The sequence below is a fragment of the Calidris pugnax genome, unplaced genomic scaffold (assembly GCF_001431845.1).
Source record: "Calidris pugnax isolate Ruff unplaced genomic scaffold, ASM143184v1 scaffold164, whole genome shotgun sequence".
NCBI lineage: Eukaryota > Metazoa > Chordata > Aves > Charadriiformes > Scolopacidae > Calidris > Calidris pugnax.
The window spans coordinates 2,773,768-2,797,891 of record NW_015090895.1 but is presented as its reverse complement, the minus strand read 5'-3'; the positions used below and the strand labels follow the sequence as shown (position 1 = coordinate 2,797,891).

The window sequence follows — 24,124 nt, the reverse complement described above, 5'->3', positions numbered from 1 at the left end:
AGCAGAAGCTCCTTCGGGGCAGAGTTGAGAGCTAGGATTGAAACTGCTCCAGCTGCCTTGTTTGTGAGTCATCCTGTGAGTACATTAACTTCTAGAAGCTGAGTTGATTCTTCTATGCAGTTTAATAACATTCTGATGACTACAAAAGAGTGATTTGTCTGTATAAATTCCTTAGTGAGTCTATTAGGACAAAAGATAATAAGGGCATAGATAAAGTCGTAAGGCTAGAAATTCAGATGATGATCAACACTGTAGCAGTGATAAAATTCATCTACTTACTGCAGAGGTAGAAAAATTGTCTTTCTAATGACATTATAAGGTTCCTACTATTCTACAATAAATTCATAGCTGACTGTTCATTCTGTACGATATTACATTTTTGGCATAATAATACAAAGAAATGTAATCACTAACTTTAGACTCTTGTATACATTCATTTCTACCATATTGTTTGAGGCAGCCTGAGTTTTGGCATAATAATACAAAGAAATGTAATCACTAACTTTAGACTCTTGTATACATTCATTTCTACCATATTGTTTGAGGCAGGGAGTCAGCCTGAGGCAACACACTGCTCAGTTTGATTTCCTATGCTATAAATGTAGTTGATTCTTTCTGTTCTACGCAGAAATAGTTACCTGGCTAGTGGCCAAGACACTGCACAGTGAGTGCACCACAGCCGAATGTTTCAAAAACACTTTGGGAAAATTCTTGCTCCCCCTGCAGTCAAAGGACTTTTTTGCAGTGAATTTAGGAAGGAAAGACGACGTGCGTTTCTCCTGTGGATGCCCTAAAACGTGCTTGATGTTTATGTGTGCGTGTGTTTGTGTTTGCTTTGCTTTGTCAATGCTTACTTAAGAAAGAACATAGATTAAAATTTTAACATCAAAATACATTTTTTCTGGATATCTTATCTTTGCTTACTATCTTTATTTGCTGTACTTTTGTAAACAAGATAAACAGTTAGTAAACAAAAGGCTACTTCCATGGTGTATGTTGTACAAAGTTCTCAGATGATTAATGGTGGAGCATGTGAATCTGCTAAAACGAAAGAGGACAGAGAGTATTAGAAATCTCAGAGGCATTTGAAATATAAGGAAGTACAGTTCTAATTAATTCATAAGAATATTTTAAAGCATGATGTGAACTTTGAAAATAGCTGGTAATAACACTAAATAATTATAATTATTACATATGTATGTAATATATATGATTTAGTAAATGTCTTATATATATGTAATACAAACATATATAAAGTTTTGTATAATAATATAATATTTTCAGATATATTAAAACAATACCACAATATATCGAACAGCCTGAAGTAGTAAGTGGTTTTCTAAGAGCTTAATGTCATTAGTTTTCATGTAATATTTTAGATTGGGAGAGGTTATTTCATTACCCTCTTAAGTCTTTTTTTCATAGAGATTCAGTTATGCTATTTCTGTAGTTTCCAGAGGAAGCAACATCCAAATAAAAGGATTTTTTTTTGTACCTTCTCCTGGAAGTCTAATTCTTTTTTTTTTTTTTGCCTCATCCTCTTCCAAATTTTGTAATAATTAGAAGCCTGATATAAAACAAAGAGCTCTTCTGTGACTGAAATGCTATGTTTTCCTTATACACGTCAGCAGAAGGCTTTCCTTTTTATCATTTTGACAACTGAGCCTGTGTATGTGAAACAGGTGATCCCATCTAACAAAGCATATTTCTCATGACAGCTTGCTTGGCAGGAGAGGAAGGATTTAAGAATTGCATAACGGAATTAACGGCTGAACATTTCAGATGCCTTAAAGTCAGTTCAGAGCTATATATTTTGGCAAATAAAGGAAAGATTTTTTAATCAAAATGGATTAACTATGAGAAGTTTTTTTTAGCTTGGAATATTAGCTTTTCTCCAGGCTGGTCCCATCAAATTTGAAGATCAGATTTATACTGTTTTACAGAAAATATCTCCTGAAAGAAACACCCTACAGACTATCCTTTGGTTATGCAAAAAACCCTCACCAGGTAAACTTTAAACAGCCAGCCTTCCAGAGAAATCTGATACACACTCATTCACTGAGGAAGAGGCTGTTGTAGAAGAAAGGTGAGAAGCTATTTTCCCTGACTGTGTCATGTCCTTCTGCACGTAGAGTGGCTGGTGTGTGGAAACGGTATTTGTTAGCGAGTCGCTCTGCCTCTCTTTTGTTGACTTGAGTTCAGGGATTTTTTTATAAGAAATTTCACTAGTCGTGGGAATGTTTGGTCTATAATTTTATGAACAATGCTCAGTTCATTTACCTCAGGAGGTAAAGAATGAGGAACTGGAATGTGCTCTGCCAAAGAAGCAGTTCAAGGGTGGGGTGTCCATTTCTTAGCAAATCTTATAAAATATGTGATAGGATGAGAGAGAGGAAACAGCCTCAAGTTGTGTCAGTGAAGGTTTAGACTGGATATTAGGGAAAATTTCTTCACCAAGAAGGTTATCAAGCACTGGAACAGGCTGCCCAGGGAAGTGGTTGAGTCACTGTCCCTTGAGGTATTTAAAAAATGTGTAGATGTGGAACTTGGGGAGATAGCTTAGCGGTGGACTTGGCAGCGTTATGTTTATGGTTGGACTCAATGATCTTAAAGGTCTTTTCCAACCTAAATAATTCTATGATTCTATGTCTTATCTCACTAATGAAAATCTCAAGAGCCACCTCCTCTCACCTTTGTGCCTTTAAACATAAGCCAGGCTGCCTGCAGCAGATGAGTCCAGTAATCTTCTGTAGTTGCGGGCCTGAGGACTGGAAAATTGAAAAAAAAAAAGTAAAATAATGATTTTTTGCAGTCTACAGGTAAAAGAGGTTATCAATTCCCAAATGGTTTCATAACAATCGTTTTTTCTACAGGATATACAGGACAAAGTTCCCTCCCCAGTGCATTACAAAGACACCCACTGTTCCTCATTTCAGGCTGGTGTTCATCACATTAGCAAACATTTCACCATTTAAGAGGTATGTCCAACCTCCTAATCATAAGGAATTCAATTTACCACTTAAAATAACAAAGGAGATAACTTAGGCACTTTGAGGCAGATTCAGATTCTGTGAATCAGGGTGCTGGTAGTTTTTCCTCTTTCCTGGGCTGCTCTAAGAGCTGAGTGTTTGATGGGAAGTGCCCTTCAATTGCTATGCAGAGCTGGTAAGACCTGATCAGTTCTTCCCCGAGGTCACATTGCTCGGCAGGAAAGCAACCACAGAATGGCTGAAGTTATCTCTTCTCTGTCCTCTCCTTAACCGTAGCTGAAAGGGCAGCAAGGCAGTGACCAAGCAGCTTCTGCTCTTCAGGAGAGCTCATGCTTCAAGCTGGAGATACAGCTGGCTCTGTGGAGAAGTTGTGGGATGTCACTGGGGAGATACAGAGATATGTTGTTTCTTTAGAATGATGTAACTTATTCAAACACTTCAGTTAAAAAATAAGTCGAACCCTTCAGGGTAGTCATCAGAGATCACGTCTTCTATTTACACTCTTGACCTTAGCAGTCATACCCTAGCGGTCCTCAGGGCTACCAGAGAACATTATAATATGATCACTTTTCTCTGCAGTCCAGAGTCTGTGAGTGATAAGCAAACAACCTGCTTTAAGGGCAGTGAGCAGCCTTAATCCTGCGTTTTGCCTGGGCATAATAATATGGAGTTCAAAGTACTGGGTTCTGGTACAGGGCTAGATGCAAATTTCTGTGACCATTGATTGCATCATGTGTCACACATGGGTGAGTCAGGGATGTTGTGAAATATTTCCTAGTTACTTGAAACAGTAAATCCATAGCAGAATGTGAATTATGCTCTGAAGCTAAGCGCTACTTTTCTTATCACGGCGTCTGGGTGTGTATAATTATTTTACAAACTTCTACTATTATTTTATTTTGCTGACTTAGCATGAATGGCTCCTCAGTTTGATGATGATACAAATGTCTGTAGGGTCACTATAATTTCTAAGTTACAGTTTCTGTGTTGCAAGTAATGATGTTTGTGCAGCTTGGTGTGATACAAGACAAAAAAAATTAGGAATGTCACAAATGCTAAACATCTCTAATTCCTGGTGATTCATCTAGTTTTTTCCTAATAAATATCTTTACCAAGTCATTAAAGATGTCAACTACCTAACACAAAACAAAAGACAAACAATTTAAAGAAAAATATAAATTATTGTATTTCAGTTTGTGTCCATTACTTGTCATCCTGTCACTGCACACCACTGAGAAGAGTCTGTTGTGTTTACTCCCCCCATCAGGTATTTATGCAAATGGACAAATCCCCCTGAGCCTTCTCTTCTCCAGGCTGAGCAGTCCCAGCTCTCTCCACCTCCCCTCTTATGTCAGGGACCCTGGTCCCTTAAACACCTTTAACACCTTAAACACCTTTGGGTCCCTGCGCTCCAGTGTGACCATGTCTCGTAGTGGGGAGCCCAGCGCTGGACCCAGAATTCCAGATGTATCTCACCAGGGGTGAGCAGGGGGGAAGGCTCAGCTCTCTCAGTCTGCGCTAATGCAGCACAAGATGATGCTTACCTTCTTTCTACAAGGAGACATTGGTGGCTCATCATTTTAATTTTTTAATTTAAAATGTTCTACCTTATTTCTAAATCTTTGTATTGTTTCTGCCCCAGTCTTGCTGAATGTGTATATGTATCTTCAGTAAGTCCTTCAAGCACCACATCAAACACGCAGTTTTCATTAATTCACCAAGTTCCACCTTAATACAGAAACCACTTAAATTGTTTCCCTCTTACTTAAGGAATGAAATAACTTTTTGCCATCAGTTTTCCTTGCAAAATCTCAGTTTCAGCCTCCATCTGAAAAAGCTTCCTTAGTTCTGTGTAATTGCTTCATTTAATGTTTTTCTGCCCCTTACCAGCAACCACCTCTTTCAAAAAGCCAATTTGGCGACCTGCAGCTTTCACTCTGCTTTTCAGCAGTTTGTCCATGGCACCATTCCTCCCTCTCCCCGCCTCTGCCAGGGCCTCTGCCCCTGGATGTTGCTTCAGCAGCAAACGGCCATGAGTGTCATTTCTTTGTCAGCAGACAGAACAGATGATTTGTCTGTGGTCGTTCCAGCCTGTAACATTTACTGCTTTTCCTTTTTTTTTTTTTTTTTAATGTTTGTGCAGGAAACAGTTGCCCAGGAATACCTAGCTCAAACAAAACCCCAGGCAATGGTTTGCTGGCATCTGGTTTGTACGGACCAAAGTGCAGGAGGGCTTTCTGTTATTATCTCATTAAAAGTACTCCGCAGATCAGCTGCTTTTTCTGGTGCTGCTTCCAGATTTCCCTGACCATCTCCGTTGTAAACCTCCTGAAGACAGTGTCTGCATTCAAACACAATTTTCAATTGAATGTTACTGGCAGAGTGTGCTGGTTTTGGCTGGGGTAGAATTAATTTTCTTCATAGCGTGGGGCTGTGTTTTGGGTTTGTGCTGGAAACAGTGCTGGTAACACAGAGGTGTTTTAGTTACTGCTGAGCAGTGCCCCTGGAGGATCCCACGCCAGAGCACGTGGACGCCCAAAGGACTGTACCCCATGGAAAGGACATTTTTGTGACACTTGTGAACATTTAATGAACATTTGAAGGAGGATGGAGCCAGACTCTTTTCAGTGGTTCCCAGTGAGAGGACGAGGGGCAACGGGCACAAGCTGGAACATAGGAAGTTCCATTCAAATATGAGGAAAAACTTCTCTACAGTGAGGGTGACAGAGCCCTGGAACAGGCTGCCCAGGGAGGTCGTGGAGTCCCTTTCTCTGGAGATCTTCAAGACCCACCTGGATGCAGTTCTGAGTGATGTGCTCCGGGCAATCCTGCTTTAGCAGGGGAGTTGGACCAGATTATCTCTAGAGGTCCCTTCCAGCTCTGATAATTCAGTGATTCTGTGATTTTACAGGGGTGTCCATAGACTAGGGGAATGATATCAGTGTATATTATCAAAGGATAGGAAGGTGGGGAGGAGGTGGTTAATGAGGTTGTATTGGATAATGGGGGACCTAAGCATGTTGTAAATGATATGGAGTAAGGGATGCAGAATGTGCTGGTTTTAGCTGGGGCAGCATTAATTTTATTCACAGTAGCTAGTGTGGGACTATGTTTTGGATTTGTGACCAAAACAGTGTTGATAACATGGGGATGCTTTAGCTATGGCTGAGCAGTGCTTACACAGTCAAGGCCTCTTCTGCTCCTCACACCACCCTACTAGCAAGTAGTCCAGGTGTGCACAAGAAGTTGGGAGGAGACACATCTGGGACAGCTGACCCCAAGTGACTGAAAGGGATATTACATACCGTATGACATCATGGTCAGTATATAAAGCTGGGGGAATAAAAAGGAAGGGGATGCTCGGAGTGATGATGTTTGTCTTCCCCAGTAAGCATTACACATGATGGAGCCCTCCTTTCCTGGAGGTGGCTGAACACCTGCCTGCCGATGGGAAACAGTGAATGAATTCCTTGTTTGGCTTTGCCTGTGTGCACAGCTTTTGCTTTACCTGTTAGACTGTCTTTATCTCAACCCATGAGTTTTCTCACTTTTACCCTTCCAATTCCCTCCCCCATCCCACTAGGGGGAAGCAAGCGAGTGGCCGCCTGGTGCTTGGTTGCCGGCTGGGGTTAAACCACAACCCAGAGAATTTGGGATAGCTGAAAATGTTGGTTGCCAGAAAGATGTAAGGGTAAGAAGTGAGGGATGTGGAAATCAGAGCCAAAGTAAGAACCAGTACTTGAGAAAAAGATACATGAAATTCAGCCAATTATTACTGGATGGCTCTACCTAGAAATTACAGACATGTGCCAATACACCTATTGTAACCAAACCTCTTTAATACTTCTTGGGTTTCTGCAATTTTTGTGGTATTTTGAAACACTATAAAAAAAAATCCCTTCTTAGTAGCCTGACTGCCTTCAATTTTATTATGTTACACTGAGGTACAGTAAAAAACTAAAATAGAAGACAACTCCCACCTATTGCTCAATCCTGTTTTCCAGTTAAAAGCTCTTTGTCTGATCTTAAAGCCTCACCAGTGGTGACTAGTTATCACTGAACCAAGAAGTACATTAGCAGCATGACGCATGATTTATTTTTAACAAAGACTCAGTGCAAGCCCTGGAATTGGAGTATGTATCATATGGCAGGATTTTATACAGGTAGGCAGTGTTCCAGCCAATCTTGTATCGCCTTTGGAAATAGCATTTGAAACTTTTATAATATAATTAACTCGTTCCTCCTTTGGAATTACACAGAAAATCCTGGCTTATCCCAGAGAGTCTGTCTCGCCACAGTGTGAATCTGACGGAAAGCCAGGAAGAAAACTAGCAATATTGTACTGAGCTAGTCCTGCAGGGATGAATTGTCTTCCTTCTCCTCAAGACGCAGACAGGTGAAACAAGCAGCTCCTCCTCTTACCAGCTGGGATTTGCTGAGGCTTAGAGCTTATTAAATCTGGAGAGCTGCTGAGAAGGGCATCCAGAGCTCACCTAGAGGCAAAAAGAAAAGCAGAAAAAGGTTCCTGGGGGAGGAAAACCAAGGGGAGGAGAGAATGGTAGGCTACACCCTGCACTGGCCACATCTGCAGGCTCTGCTGCCCTCTTCCTGGGAGGGTGGTGTGAACTGCTGGAGTCTCTGCTCCAGGCACTGGATCTGTGAGAAAGACTCTTTCAATAAAAGGTGAAACTACGTTCCAAGCAGCACAAATATTTTCTCCCAGATCTACTGATCAGTCTTGTAGCTGTGATGTGCCTTTCTATCTGGTACATAGGAAGTAATTAGCTGCTACTTAATGAAATGAGCATGTGTGAGTAATCATTTCAGATTTGCCAAGCAAAGAACGCGTTACAACATCCCTGTGGGATTCCTGTGGTAGGAAGCAATCCGACATAGAGGCTCAAGCACTTCTTCATTCTGCAGGAGATGCTTTGAAGTGCAGGGACCTGGGATGGCTGTTTGATTTATTTGCCACCTGAAATACCAATTTTGATCACTCCTATTTGCTACGTACACCCAGCTTTACAAATAAAAAATAGCAACAAAGATTTTTTTTTACGTTGTTTGCTGAAATGATTTATAGGAATTTCAAGCATTTAAAGAAGTTTTCAATGCATGAAAATCATTAAATAAAACTAAACCCAGGAGAAACCACCAACCCTTCAGATTATATATACATATTTTGACAGTTTAGATACTTGCAAGGGAATGATGCATCTTGGGGAAAAATCCAGAAAAAAAAAAAGTCACTGCTAAGTTTCCTTTTTGAAAATGGACTTTTCAAGAAATGGACGAGGCCTACCACAATGCAAGTTCTATGAAATGAGCAGAGCTGATATCTTTGCATCCTGGAAAGCTTAAAAACCGACCCCAGAGGGCTCCCTAAAGATATCTGGAAGGTGGAAACATAAGCAAGGTCCTAGCTGTTGCTAAACCCTTTAGCCGAGCTGGCTGCTGAGATGGGGAAGAACATGCTTCGTCGCTTGAAGAGTGGTTGAGATTTGGGCTCTGCCCAGCACTGCGGTTTCCAGCTCCTCTCTGCTGCTGCCCGAAAGGCATCATACCCTGAGGTATCGCACTCGGCAGCAGAGAGCAAGCTGTACACAGTGTTTATGATGTACTTCGGTATCTCAGTAAAGATATATCTGTGTATCTATACCCTGTGGACCACTTGTTACCATTATTATTTGAGGCTAGAGGGGTGTCAAAAAGTAGGTGGAATTTAGATGTTTTTTTTTTAATTTATTATTATTATTTAAATCCATCCATTTCAAAGTTATCGTGCTGCTAGTTAAAAAACAAAAAAAAATGAAAAAATAAAAGTTTTTGGCTTTTGGCCAGACACTGACAATGGAAAGAGGGCAGCCCGCCCAGGACACTGATGCTTCGCAGGCTGAGCAACGGTGCTTGTGTGTTTATATGCCCATATGTGGTTGTGCATGGAAACCACAGTCTGCTCTCTGCCATCAATGGGATCACTTGTACAGTGAGGTACTTTATTCACAATACATTGCTGCAGCAGGTCCAGAGAGGTGATTCTGCCACTTGACTCTGCTCTGGTGAGACCTCACCTGTGTACAGGTCTGGAGCCCTCAATATAAGAAGGATATGGACCTGATGGAGCAGGTCCAGAGGAGGGCCACAAAGATGATCGGGGGGTTGGAGCACCTCTGCCACGAGGACAGGCTGAGGGAGCTGGGGTTGTTCAGCCTGGAGAAGAGAAGGCTCCGGGGACACCTAATAGCAGCCTTCCAGTACCTGAGGGGGGCCTACAGGAAGGCTGGGGAGAGCCTGTTTACAAAGGCTGTCAATGACAGAACACGAGGTAATGGCTTTAAACTGGAGAAAAGCAGATTTAGATTAGACGTTAGGAATAAGTTCTTTACTATGAGGGTGGTGGAGCACTGGAACACGTTGCCCAGGGAGTTGGTTGAGGCCCCATCCCTGGAGATACTCAAGGTGAGGCTCGATGAGGCCCTGGGCAACCTGGTCCAGTTGGGGGTGTCCCTGCTGACTGCAGGGAGGTCGGACTAGATGACCTTAAAGGTCCCTTCCAACCCAGATGATTCTATGATTCTATTTATTACCTTCATTACAAGGATATAGGCAGAACCGTTTGACCAGGCAAAGGTAAATAAAGGATTATGAATGAAAGAGGTTGAGATTGAAGGGAAAGATTTCTGAACTGTGACATGACCAATCTCCTGGTTCATATAAATTAGTGAGAGGAGAAAAGAGCGTGAACTGAAAGGACTTCATTAACTGGCTGTTCATGTCTAAAAAAGACTAATGCTGGGAACATAATGTAGAACAGCTGCAATATACTACGTTCAATACTGCCATATTTTCTCATAGAAAACTCCCTTTGGCCTTAAGGATTTTATCAGAGGGTGAAATGGTCTTGCTTATAATTTTCTCATATCAAAGGCCTTGCTTTTTTTTTCTTGATTTTCACATAGATTGAATGTGTAGAGATGACTGGATAAAACTAAAATATTTATGTGAGCCACAAAAGAGAAATGAAATTTAACAAGAGAATAAATTGTATATTTTATAGACTAGAAGGAACCTGTAAGGCAGCAAATGTTCCCTATTACATTGTCACTTGAAGTACAGAAAGCATATGATAATGTAACAAGAAATCAGGAAATTCATGGCCCTTGCCTCCGTAGATAACGAAAAGATTTTGTGGTAATTTTTATGACGAAATGACCATTTTGAAGTATCAGACTCTGGGTGCAAAACTTGATCAATTTAGCCGTGCAGAAGGTGCTGTGCTCCTTGACTCAGGTTGCTGGAGGAAGGGCTCTGGTCCCCAAGTACAACCAGACTTCTGGGTGCTGTGTGGGCAGTTCCTGGCTGTGGGCAGCTGGAAACTGCAAAGAAGGGTGGCCACCAAAACTCCCCCACCTTTTCTAGAGTAGCAAACCTGTCTATGCACCCATGCCTTTTTTATCCTCCTGGGAAGCATGTAGCCAATAGGAGAATGATGACACAGCCACTTTTCTTCCATGTAACATGTGGAATAGTTCATCCAGGAGACTCCCTTCAGCATGAGATATCTCAAAACCAGACTTGCCCCGCACTCATTTGGAAGATGGGAATCCTCACACTTTACTTAGAGAATTATATTGATCTGTTTCCTAATGCCAGTAATGAAGAAAGAGGAAAGAAAAATGTCTATGATGGAGGCTTCTTCTCTGTTTAAAGACTGATATTTTACTCAAATAACTTGTGTGAGTAATGCATTGGAAACTGAGTTTCAGGCTCTAATCACGTGTGGCATACTGGGGAGCTTGAAGTATGACTGATTTTGCTGCTGTAAGCAACATAAATCATTCATGATTATTCTTTATGATGAAGTGCTGGATAATGGGCTTATCTCCTTCCCTTAACCTTTTCCCTTCCAGAGACAAAAAGGATTCAAAATATCCCCTTTGACATACTGGACAAAGTAATTATAAACTAGGTGATAGTCTTAAGGTGTTATCTTTAACCTTTTGAGTTTCAAAATTCCTAGTTAATATTATAGATGTACCAAATGGGCATAGACCTAAAATTGTTTGATAACATGATAGAGCTTACTGTGTACATACCTGCTTGAATATATGTACAGGAAAATCGATTTGTTTTCTGCACTTATTCTTACTATTAATTTTAATAAAAAGCTATGGAACAGCAGTCCTCTCAAATGCTCCCAATAATTTTTAGAATACAAGCAATTCACCTACAAGTGACAGGCAGCTGCCTTCACAGTGTTTGACAAAACAGGCCCAGGCTCAGCAGAGATTTGTTTATAGTGAAACTCTGTGGTGGAGCCTGTAGCTGTACAGAAGGAACTTCAGCCTTCTCTTGTGTTTATGGCAGGGTAACGTTATCACTTACAACCTATTGAGACACACTGGCTGATTGGCATTGGTGAGCAAAGGTTACTCAGGGGAAAAAAAATATAAACTGTATAGTACCATCCTGTAAATTGGTTCCTTGGCAGCATTTTTCTCTTCTGCTTACATTAGCCAATAACGCGCCACATTCAGAGCAGATGTGGACAGCAAAACGGCTGGTGCTGAAACCCTTGTTTCTATGGTAGGTACGTTCTGGGGAGGTTATTTTGGACTGGCTCCACTGTGGTTGCATGAAAGCCCATGGGGGAACTTGCCCATGGCAAATTTCAGGTATGGTCCTGGTGCCTGTCCTGCTGAGTTTCATCCAAAAGGAATCTGCTTCCTGTACTTCAAGAGGCAAACCAAAGCACAGTGAGGGCATACAACTGGCAGATTTGTTTTGAAAATTAACTCTTGAACTGAAATAAAATAACTAAGATAGATGTACTTAGGGTCAAAATTAAAGCAGTTTCCTAGAGGAAACTCCCTGGGAGTACAAGGAACGTGGTAGAGAAGGAAACAGAGAACTGTGAAACTTACTTGAAATGTTTTTTTCTTTTTTTCTAAGTGTGTCTGTGCAAATAACACATTCTTGATACATCGGACCTGCTGTAGGGAAGTATGCTGACAAAAATAAAGTTGGCATGGCCTCAGACAATCTGAGCTATATTGACAGATGAAGACACTGACTGAATGACTCCCTTTGGTGCTGAAGCTTTCCCCATCTTCTCACACCTATTCCTGGGTGCAGGAGGCACAGCTCGTGGGGAACTATGTGAAAGAGGCCAGGTGCCGCTGTGTTGTACAGTCTCTCAACTCATTCAGCTCTGAATCTGGCCCTCACAGAGCAGCTGATAAGCCACAACGTAAAAATCCATGGTTCTTAGCTGAGGATAACCCTCCCAAGGTCATGAGTGAACACGGAGAAGGTCACTAGAATAAATGAGTGTCCCCAGAGCCTAGGCTGTCAGGATGTTAATGTGCCATTTTTATGACAAGAAATGGCAGTTCTACATCTTCCTATAGCTACTGTGTAGAAATACAGTGTCTGACTTCCTCTAGAGCACTAAAACATTACAGGTGCATGACTGAGAAAAAAATAAAAGCCACGTATTTTTTCTAAATCTAGGTGCCTGAAGGTAAGTCTTAAATCCATATTTAGGTATCTCCATGAAAGCAGATTGATTTTTCAGTGGTTCTGGATAGCTGTGCTTTTCTGGCTGTGGAAGCACTTTTTACTTTCAAAAGTCTGTCAATTTGTATCTTGCTGTTTTTACAGGGATTTAGATGATTTAAAATATGTTTTGAAAAATCTCTGAGGACCTTTATAGAAATGCTTTTTTATACTACCAAAGTTATTTCCCAACAGTCTAACTAGGAATATTGAGCTCTCTGGATCTACAGAAGAGGTAAAACTAACTAGTCATTTATTTCTTGCTCCCCTCAATACTCTTTCAACCAGATATGGAAACACCAAAAAAAATTAATATGTTGGACCAGTACAAATTTGGTAAAGCCTGAGATTGGTCTGGAGGCAAAAATACAATAATGTTACTATTAATGTTAGTGTTAAGAAAAAAATAATTGTCTGTTACTACAATGACTTTGTTTCCACAGGGAGGATTTTTACAGCAAAAATACCTGTTGAGATTTGCATTAAACTGCCAGTTTTTTCCAGTTTTTGTGCTTTTTTAGATGCTGTTGATCCCAACATGTCATATGATTGAGTAAAATATTATTTGATTAAACTGTTGTTGTATGAATTAACTAGGGATGTGTAGGTAGGGCCAGACTGACATATGTACTTTTTCCATGCCAATGGCTAAGAAGACTTTGGATACTAGTCTCAATCATATGTCATATCATAGTGAATATTTAGCAAAATTAAGTTAATAAAAGCATTGAACTACAACATATTTTCTGGCTGACAGAGTTGGAGTCTTCTGAGGGAAAAAGAAAAAAGGTCCTCACTAAGGAAGTTAAAATACAGTGAGAATGAAGATAAATTTCTGTTATTATTGCAAGATATGGGTGCCTGATGATGCCTTTTTAAGCAAATGCTGCACATCCTATTGGGATCAGTTCAAAGGGTCCAGTTACATCCTTCTGAGAGTACCTGTCCTCTGTCTGTCCTTTGAGGAATACTCCAACAGCAATCTCAAAGCCACGTTCACTGTCTGTACACCTCAAACTTGGAGGGTGAACTCCTGCGTGCCCGATGTATTTTCATGCACTTCCCCTGCCGAGACAAGCTGCCTGCCCGGGTACAGGCACTGAGGTACTGAGTTGCACTTCGTGACGGGTTTTGCAGATACCAAGCAAAACCTGATAAACCAGCTGAGCTGTGCTGTTTGGTGGAAGCTGAGATGTACGAGGGTCTGTAGACAAGGTGAGCCTGCTGTGAAATGCATTTCTGCTTTGACATCTCACTCTTCCTCCCTGTCTGAGATGACAATCTTGACATGTCTAGGTGTTTGGCTGTGTGCATTAAAAAGAGAAGGGAAGTGGTTGAAATGGGGTACGCTGTAAATTGGCAACAAATGAGCAGTTTCTCTAAGATTCTTCTAGCTGTTAAACTTACTAGGTTTTGGGGTTTTCTTTGGTTTTTGGTTTTGCTTTTTGTTTTTTTTTTTTTTTTATAACAGTTAATAAAGAGAAGTCCATCTGCCTGGACTGAGTGTGTTGCAATCATCTCTTTTAACAGTATGCAGTTTCACAACAAAGTTTCATTTATACATAAAAGAGGAAGCAAGTTCAGCGTGTTGCAGTTCAGTCAGTTATAAAACCCCCTTATCTCCTAAGGGACTTTCTTTCTATACTTCTGTGCTGCAGAGGACTAGAAATAAAACACATGTCATCTTAGAAGTGTATGTAAAAAGGAAATAAAAACAGAACATTGCATTTTGGGGGAGGACAGACTCACAGGAAGCTTTGAACTGGTTAGAAGACAGCAAATTTTCTGTACCTGGTCAGCTGCTGTACTTTTGGAGGTAAGAACTAAACCACGTTATATAAATGTATGAAAATATTGTTCTTGCTTATCAAAGTGGCTCAGTTCTGTTTGTATGGCATCACAGCTGGTAGCTGGTAAAATGAAGATTACTTTTTCTGTTGTGAATGCATGTTCATATTTGCAGAGTCTCAGCCACTGTCCACATGCAGTTTCTGCTGCCTTGAGAAGTGATGAGAACTTTCCAAAAGTGTCATCATCACAACCATGACTGACCATGATTGCAATGCAACTTCAATATACAAAAGAAATTGTTGCTCTGATATTTCCAGTCTTTCATATAATTATACTAAAAAATGTTTTTAGAATACTTTTAAAGCAAGTCTTACTAGCTGTGTTGCTTTTGTCATAATTTTGGTATTTTTAATTATCTTTCTGTGCATGTTAGTTTACTGTCTATATAATGTCTTTCAAGTGGAGAACTCTATTTGTAGATCAGAAATAAAAATAGGCACCAGGATATAAACATGGGCATTATATTAGAAAAAAAGGTTGATAGAAGAAAAGCCGAGACTTCTCTGAAAACAAGATGGTGTTAAAAAGTATAAACAAAGAAGTTTCATCATTGTATTTTCATGATTCACAGCAAATTTCCTGGTTTGCTGCAAATTCACAGCTTGACATGGGCGCAGACACCATGCACCCTCCCCCCTCGTTTTTATATTCTACAGCAGATGTAGCTACCGTTTCAATGCTCATTAGTGCACCGTTTCCCTCACTCCTCCTGGGAAACCCCTTCAGCCTTTTCTGTTGTTCTTGCTTTACCATTTATTCTTTTGACTTCTGGAAAGTGTATTCTCTTCTATAAGAATGCACAGGAATTTATTTCCCCTTTTGTTCAACTGCTTAGGTTAAAGTATTGCAGTCTATATAGTTCCATCATGACAACAACCAACAACTCACTAAAATAAACACAGAAACGTGAAGTGATTTCCACCCCAGAAAGACATAAAAGCACAGTGTAGAAATATCATTTAGTCAAATCATCCTTATGAATGTCGAGCCGGATCCTCTCATGCCTCATATTTCAGGTTGCTGCTTACAGCTATGGATAAGAGATGTAAAATGCTATCAAAGCAGATTGATGGTGTCCTAAAATAATTTTGTATGGATGTAGATGATTAAGAAAAATGTGGAAATTGATGAACCAGGCTTGCTCTGTATGAAGTTTCAAAGAACTTGAACTGAAAAGACAGACTTGGATGGGAAATTATTTGAGAGCTCAAGAAGCTGTATTTACACACATACAGTTTTCATTGTATTTTTATGGAAGCCTGGCCCCCCAAACTCCACTTAAAGATACAACAGCACTCAAACACAGTAAAAATGTATTTTTTCCTAAATGAAATAAACCAGCTGCATCTGAAGCTCACTTCCATCTATTTAGCATGATTAAAAATGGGTAGACACTTGTATAACAAGAACATTCAACAGTACAATAGACATGAAGTATCATGCATTCCCGGGGAAGATGTCTCTTCTCACTTGCTTTCTGCAGCTTGTCCTCCAAGGACATTCCCTCATACTCTTGAAACACCGGACTATCATCCTCTCAAACCTACTCGTTCCCCCTAAGAGAGCCCATATTCCCCTGTGGAAAAGGTACTCCTAGCTGTCCTGCATCTCTCAAACTGTTGACATGTGAATAGAGGTGAGCTGGGCTCATGTTTTCTTCTGTGGGAAGACCAAATGACCAGAGGGAAGAGAGCTGTGGGGAGGAAACAAGGGGTTTGGCTCATGACTGCTGCTGAAAGAGCTTCACAGCATGGTCCCACAGGTCCCAGATCTTCCAAAGCAGCAGCAGGGAGAGGAAGTTACATATGCAGCAGGTAGCATTTGGATGTTTGTGCAAAAGCACGTCTCAGCTATTCCTTCTCTCTTCCACCATGGGCAAAGTGGGCCAACTGTTACACCAAATAGCACCCACTGTTATGATTGAATCATAGAGCAGTCCAGGTTGGAAGGGACCTTAGCCCGAGCTGGAAAGATCATCTGGTCCAACCTTTCATGGAAAAGGGAGCCTAGATTACATTATTTAGCACCCTGTATGATCACATCTTGAAAACCTTCAGCAATGAGGACATCACCATATCCCTGGGGAGGTGATTCCAGTCAGTGATTGTTCTCACTGTATAAAATTTCTTTCTTATATTGAGAATAAACCTCTCCCAATGCAACTTGCACCCATTGCCCCTCACCTTCTCCATGGGGATCCTTGTGAAGAGAGAGCCTCTGTCCGCTTTGTAGTTCCCTTTAAGTACTGTAATACTGTGATGAGGTGTCCCCCCCGGCCTTTTCTCCAGGCAGAAGAGTCCTAACCCCTTCAATCTTTCCTCATAGGGCAGGTTGACCACCCCTTTGATCATCTTCATGGTCCTCCACTGGACTCTCTCCAGTCTGTCCACAACTTTATTGACTTGTGAGGAACAGAACTGGATTCACTGTATAAAATTTCTTTCTTATATTGAGAATAAACCTCTCCCAATGCAACTTGCACCCATTGCCCCTCACCTTCTCCATGGGGATCCTTGTGAAGAGAGAGCCTCTGTCCGCTTTGTAGTTCCCTTTAAGTACTGTAATACTGTGATGAGGTGTCCCCCCCGGCCTTTTCTCCAGGCAGAAGAGTCCTAACCCCTTCAATCTTTCCTCATAGGGCAGGTTGACCACCCCTTTGATCATCTTCATGGTCCTCCACTGGACTCTCTCCAGTCTGTCCACAACTTTATTGACTTGTGAGGAACAGAACTGGATTCTCCAGGTGTGGCCTGACAAGTGCTGAGTAGAGTGGAATGATCCTGTCTTGGTCTCTGCTAGTAGTGCCCTTGTGGATGCAGCCCAATTTGGCTTTGTTGCTGCAGTGCTGCACTGCTGACCCATGTTCAGCTTGTTGGCCACCAGACCCTCAGGTCCCTCTAAGCAAGGCTGCTCCCCAGAAACACAAATCCTAGGTTGTACTGGGCTCTTAGGTTGTGTCGACCCAGGTGCAGGACTTTGCACTTTGTTAAACTTCATACTGTTATTGCTAGCCCACTCTTCCAGCCTGTCCAGGTCTCTCTGTAAGATGTCTGTCCCTTCTGATGTGTCCACCGCACTATGCAGTTTAATCTCATCAGCATTACCTTTACCCAAGCCAGCCCCGGGCACTGGAGATAGCCCTTACCAAATGGAGTTCAGATATCAAAGATCTGTGGGTTTGAGGCATCAAGGAAAGGTTATACTTGTCCATATACACAGCTCATTATACCACCTTCTTCACTCTCCTGATTTTCCTACACTAGCTGCACTCAGGCTTCGTGGGAGCTGTTTCACACCAGCTCCAATGGAAGGTGAGATATGGGTCATGCAACATATGCAGACTTGCTCTCCAGCCCATCCTACTTGCCAGGTGAACTCTTGCATTTACATCCTGTAATCTGAGATAGATCACAAACCTCACTGAAGGGATCTGTCTGCATTTCCACAGCCTGGAAAAATGTCTCTTCAAATGGGGAAAAAAATACTACAGATGTATCCACAGGATTTGAGTTCCCTTAAGACAGGGAGACTTTGTCATCTAGTAAGTCAGCTAGAACTGAGGCATACTCTGTGATAAAACTTGAACTCCAACTACCAGCAGCACAACTTTAGTGCCATTCAGAGCCTTGCTCAGGCATCTGAAAGCTAGACATACTCAAAACAAGCTTGTCTCTTCTGTGAGTTTCCATCCCCTCATTTTGCAATGCAAAAGAATGTCCCTTTCCCCACTGAGCTGTGATCCCAGCTGGCACCGCTTTCTTTCCGTTCTCCTTAGCAACTTTTCATCTTGCTAAGGTTTTTATATAGGACACAATTTATCATATCTCTTTGTGTACACTTCTCAGGCTTTCCTTAAGAGTTTTGCTTATCCTGAGCCAAGAACTCCCATTCTGTTTGCCTGCTCCCAGACTCTAATCTGAGGTCTTTATGCACACACTGGCACCATCTCCAAGCATTATAACCCAGCAAATTTGCTGCCACTCAGAAAATACTGGCAGTACCACTGGATTCTCCACGTGGCTTTGAACATTCATCCTGCCTTTAGGCTTTTCTTCCGCTGAAGAACTGAACAAAAACCCCAGGCAAGACATATGAGTTTTTAAGATCATCTGGCAGTAATAATGACTATGTCAGATAGAAAAGATAGTATAAACCAGACACTCTTCTCCCTCTGTCTCACCTGGGATCTAGGCTTAGATAGAATGTAGTCAGCTGCCATTGCCAGGACAGTAGCCATGCAAGGAAAAATCTCTTTGTTCCCCTCACTTGCAAAATGCATCAGATCAGAATTGTAAAATGGACTGTTTTTCCTTGTGCAATGGAAGTCATGCAATTATTTTCAGGAAAAGAGAAGTGAAATCTGAATTGAAGGAGCATAAAACCCAAAATACTGAAGAACGTTAGATACAATCTCTGTGCACTTGGTATCCTGGTGTACATGTGTATCTGTGGCATGGAAGGGGGATAAAGAGAAGGAGCACAAGAAAGTAGAATTAATGAAAATTTTCATTCTTATCAAATGTAAAATGCAAGCATTAGAGGTGACTCAATTGCATGACAGCCATTGGTAATGATGGAATTGACAGGGGTATATATTATAGTGAGTACTAGGATGTCTAGTATATGTATATGCCTCTCTTTTGAATTCAGGCTCTCAACACTGCCTATCAAAACCTCAATCAGATTTCCTTGCGGAGCTGGGAATAGTCAGATTAGTGCGACAGCCCTTGCCAACTTCAGAGGGTAAGCTTGTAACTCATTCAGCAAAACACACAGCTCCTGGGCACAATGGAAGCCTAGTCTTTTTGCATTTGCCGGTTCTTTTGTTTCCATTCCTGTCCCAGATAGTGGGTTCTAAAACTCTTAAAATAAGTATTACAGAATGCAGTGCGAAGAAATGAAACCAATGGTTTCATTTCCCTAATGTATCACCTTATGACAGAAACAGACATCTGGAGAGCAGGAAAGACAGAAGTATCACATGCTGCCTGAACGCAATGGGCTTTGCCGATGTTGGTTGAGCAGTGAACAGGCCATATGTTATATTTCCACTAATTTCTCAGAATACGCATTAAAAATAAGCATAGGAATAAGTGCATAACAATTCCAGATTCATGCTAACCGAAGGTAGCGGTGACTTTACAATAAAGCCATCTGGGCCATGGATGACTAGGGGAGGGGAACAGCCTTTGCACTGCAAAAGTGGGGAACAGAAGCAGAAGAAGGAGGGGGATGAGTTGATAACCTGAGTAGCTCTAGCATTTGGCTAAGATTTCTGTGGTGGCATCTTAATCACAGCTAAAACCTAAACCAAGACAACAGAGGCATACTGGAAGGAATGCCAAGACCCAAACACGATTTTTTCCCCTCTTGTGTAAATCAGTCACTTTTCATTAAATGTTACCTGCCTGTGGGAAATCTTACACAACCGGCAGCAGCAGAGAGGATCCAGGGTCCAAAGCAAGTGTTTGGACACATTTAATTTCCATGAATATTTGCTTCTGAAGGAAGTTTACTTTCCCTCCAAGCTTCTTCTTCTTCATAGCGTGGAAGTGATCTTTTGCTCCCCTGAGGAAAGTGTTTTCTCACGCTGTCTCCTTCCAAACATCTGCGTAAAGTCTATATCCATCCTTGGATAGGATTTAGCCAACATTTATTATTAGTGCAGCATCTTGCACTAGCAACTGTGACACATGAAATACTTTACCAAGAAATTAGAGCCATTTCACCCTTGGAGAAGATAAGTCAAGTAGCTGACAGCACCACAGGGTAGCGGAGCACATGCCAGAAAGATGCCACCTCCCCATTCACAGTTTGTGGGAAGGTGGTCCCATTTGGGTGCTCCATCACAGCGGGTGTTTTGAGACAGACAGGCAAACTGTCACATAACTGGGGCATGTGTTCGTATCTGCAGAGACAGTATCCGTTAAGGATTAAAATTATATAATTGGATTAAATTGTAAATGGAGAAAACTATTTGCTATCAAAACGAAGACAAGTTATTTGTTCCTCTATCACACAATATAATTTGTACTTTAAAAAGGAAAAAAGCTTTTTTTAATTTTAATTTATTTTTACTTAACATATACTTTCTCTTTGCTGGACCACAAAATTTCTTCAGGACATCTTTTGCATTGATCATCTCCTTGACATCTGTTTAAAAAAAAAAAAAGACATAGAGGTGGACTTAAGAACAATTATGTGGTAGCGGAGCTGCTAAAGCTTGGGCGGAACATTTACTGATATACCGATGCACTTTGCTAGTGAGTCCTGTCTTTCATTACTAATACGTCTATGCAGCTTTTGAGACTGACCTGCCTGCTTGGAGAGTAGAGAGAGAGAGTGACTGCTGGAACCTGATTGTGCCTTTGTAGAAACGCAATGGAAACTGATTTCAGAGCTGGTGGTGCTCACTACTAATCCAACAGCGAAGGAGCCGGAGTACTTCTGAAATGTGCACTTTCCTATGCATTGCACTGAAACGTATCTCTTTAAAAGTACACCACAGATTTCTACATCTAGGGTAGTCAGTTTAAGATCTTTTTATAGCAGCTGGAGAGTGATAAGCAAATCTAGGGCACAATTCATTTCATTTCGATTTAGGTGTCTAAAACAGGCCAGATGAATCATGCCTCCAAAATGCCTTGCTTTTGCCAGTCACATTTCATGTCTAAAAGTTACAGACAATTAATTCCATCCTGCTTGACATGCAGAAGTGCAAAATAGTAATTTAATGACCTGAGACTTTTTAATGAAAAAGGAACCACACCTACAGTCATTGATAAGCCTGGAACAGAAGGGGTGATACTCTCAATATGAATCTCAAATCAACATAGTTCAGAGGCAGCTGACAAACCACACACAACAAAAGATGCTTCAAAGCATATGAGAAAAAGGGGGAACCCCTTAACTTCTTACTGACGTCAAGGGCAAAAATATACATATTTAAGTGTAAACTATTGCAGCACCTATTACCATAACAAACCAGTTCTTGTTCCTCTCTTCCCAACTCACTTGTCGTTGAATATATTGGACATGCCATGCGTTGTGTTATACAGAATATGCTTTTATGTGATTGAGTTAAGAGCACAACAAGGAAACTAGCTGATTGCTTCACTCACTGTCTCAAGTCCTCTAGAAAGAGAGAGAGAGAGAGACACTTTTGTTCATGTCCAAATTGGAAACATCTCTCTGCAGCTAGTAACAGGCTTATGAGTGTAATCACTGCTCAATGAGAATGTAATGAACTAATGGTTTCTTCTTGTCATTTTTGTGTCCTCTGGTGGTTCTTTTCCTTTGGTGAAGGATGCTGTCGGAAGGTTACCTATACAGAATCACCTATCTTTGTGAAGACCTGAACCCTGATCTCTACAGCAAGAGTTCAGCTGAGGAAGTGGTGTATGAAATGAGGTCCATGAATTATTCTTCCACGGATGAAGCCCAAGGAAAAAGCCTCCTTCAGAGATGCAGATCTGCTGGCAAGTGCATTTCCTCAGTCTGCTCTAGAGGTAGCAAGCACAGCAGAAGGCAGAAGGATAATCTCCTACAGCCTACACAGCAGCCCGTGTCCACAGGGCCGCCGTCTCCAGCTGTACATGTCTGTGAGAGGCTGGCAAAGAAAGACACCTACCTGGTTCCATCTTCCTGCAAAAGCATCTGCAAGAACTACAATGATTTGCATATAGCCGGGGACTACGTGGTGCCAATTAGCTCAGTCACGACGGATTTTGCCTGTGACAGCGGCATAGGCCCCTTCTTGGAGTCCTCAGAGATTCCTCCCCCCATGGAGTCCATGAAGGTCCCCCCCTCCAGTGACACCATCCGCAAGCCGGTCCAAGGCTACTCCTCGTGCTGGCGGCTGGCAAGCTTAGTGCCCCACCAGCAACCCCTCTCTGACTCAGCCCTGAATGACTACCTCGAGCAGAAGCTTCTGGAACTGTATAAGCAGTACATCATGGACAGCACAGCAAACAGGGCATCCCCCACTCAGATCCTGGCCTCCGAGCTTATCATGACTAACGTAGATCAAATCAGCACGCAGATATCACGGGAGAGGAATATGGAGACCACCAAGGCCAAAGACATTGTCATTAGCCGCTTCTTACAAATAGCCAGTGAAAAAATATCTTCAGAAATGAGCACACCTAGTCTGCATATTTCCCCATATAGCCACACTAATGTATAGTATTTGAATGTCTGCCATTAGAAAGCTTTTATGTTCTGCAAAGTCAATTTTTAGTTTCTTAAAACATTTTTCTGCTTTATAAAAATGCACTTGCCATCTACCACTTAAATTAAATGTTCTGGTACACATTAAATAAGTAAAAATACCTGTACTCTACAGCCCCTATTGTGGACCAGAAGATTTACTGTGTTGTTTTGCTTTTTTAAATAAGTTTTTCCCTAAAGGCTTATTTCAGTGAGCCTCAGGTATTAAAAGTTTTGTAGAAAAAGGGCTAAGAGCATGCGAAATTTTCCAGGTGCTCAGGTGTTCTTCTACTCCACGTTCTTGACATATCATTTCAACTTTCCTCTGTCTGGAGTCTGCCATCCTGCCTCTAGGTCTGTGTGAAGTGAAGGCTTACGCCCATGCAAGCACAATCACAGTCATGTCAGAGCCACAGACATACAGACTTTAGGATGCCATCTAGTTCATTGCCCCACCCTAAGAGGCTTTCCTTATGACATCCCTCACAGAATTTTTTATAATTTGTTTTAAAGATACCAAGTGATAGACATTTCCAGTTTCTTCTATACTAACCTTAATTATTTCACTGCTGTCTTCCAGTTCAAAGGTTGCCATCCCTTTTTTGTGAAAAAAAAACTGTTTCCAAACAGGCTTCATCAGTAGGAGCGCGCGTGTATACCGGTGTGCTTTGCACTGAACTGAACTCTTCCAATGGACACTGGTGACCTGTGATGACAGACAGACACCACCTGTGCCAACGATTTAGAGACTTGCAACTGTGGAGCAGTCGTGTAGCAAAATAATAAAGGGAATAACGGGGAAAGCTGAAGCGGACCGCTCAGCAGCATGGCTAGCCACTTCTTTTGTTAGGATCCTTGCTGTGTATCATAGGTCAAGGTCGTTTGAACCTGATCTATTTATAAAAGAAGGTCCTTTTTTTGTAAAATTTCACTAGGTCTTAACAAGAAAAAAAAAAGAGCTCCTTGTGCCAAGGGCAGTTGCCTACTTTGAGTCTGCATAATGTTTAACATGTTGTCAAGCCAATCCATCACTGGTTGAGTTTCTACATATCAGTATAATACGAATACTAATTTATAATAAATATTCATAAAATATTTTCATGTTATTGATCCCACAGTGTCATTTTGGCCTTTGTGTTCTTTTTATTTGCCTTTTTTTTTTTTTTTGTATACAAGCAATGCCTTTATATATATTTCAAAAACAAATGTAAAATGGGAAACATGTCAGTTTATTCTATTGCTGCTGTCTTTCCAAAGATTACTGGGACAGCTTAGTATATTTTCCTGCTTATGCAATGAAGGGGTATCCAAAAAACTGTTGCCATAAGAACCTTTGATGTGTGAATCCAGAGACTGTATATCTGTTGCCATAGCAGCCTACCCAAATACTATTATTCAGCAATTCAAGATAATATCTGGCACATAATATTTCTAGACTGTGATCAAATGCAATTTACAAATAGAAAGAAAATGCTGTTTTTAAGAGAAAATAACATTTTTTAAGAGAAAATAGCATT

At 41.2% G+C, this 24,124-nt stretch overlaps 1 protein-coding gene across 2 annotated transcripts; it reads left to right on the top strand.

Moving 5' to 3' along the window:
• The first annotated feature begins 2,006 nt into the window (after window positions 1-2,006).
• On the top strand, window positions 2,007-23,639 carry LOC106891647 (chromosome unknown open reading frame, human CXorf21). Of its 2 annotated transcripts, XM_014948335.1 has the most exons (3): window positions 2,007-2,086; window positions 2,874-2,978; window positions 21,705-23,639. In XM_014948335.1, exon 3 carries the CDS (start codon window positions 21,706-21,708, stop codon window positions 22,582-22,584), a length of 879 nt encoding a protein of 292 aa, XP_014803821.1. In that variant the 5' UTR covers window positions 2,007-2,086; window positions 2,874-2,978; window position 21,705; the 3' UTR covers window positions 22,585-23,639. The 2 variants fall into 2 exon arrangements, with proteins under 2 accessions (XP_014803821.1, XP_014803820.1); XM_014948334.1 differs by lacking the exons at window positions 2,007-2,086; window positions 2,874-2,978 and adding an exon at window positions 14,220-14,364.
• The last annotated feature ends 485 nt before the right edge of the window (window positions 23,640-24,124 follow it).

Excerpts from the sequence above, each read along its gene's own strand:
- LOC106891647 (XM_014948335.1), top strand. The coding sequence starts at position 21,706 with ATGCTGTCGGAAGGTTACCTATACAGAATCACCTATCTTTGTGAAGAC.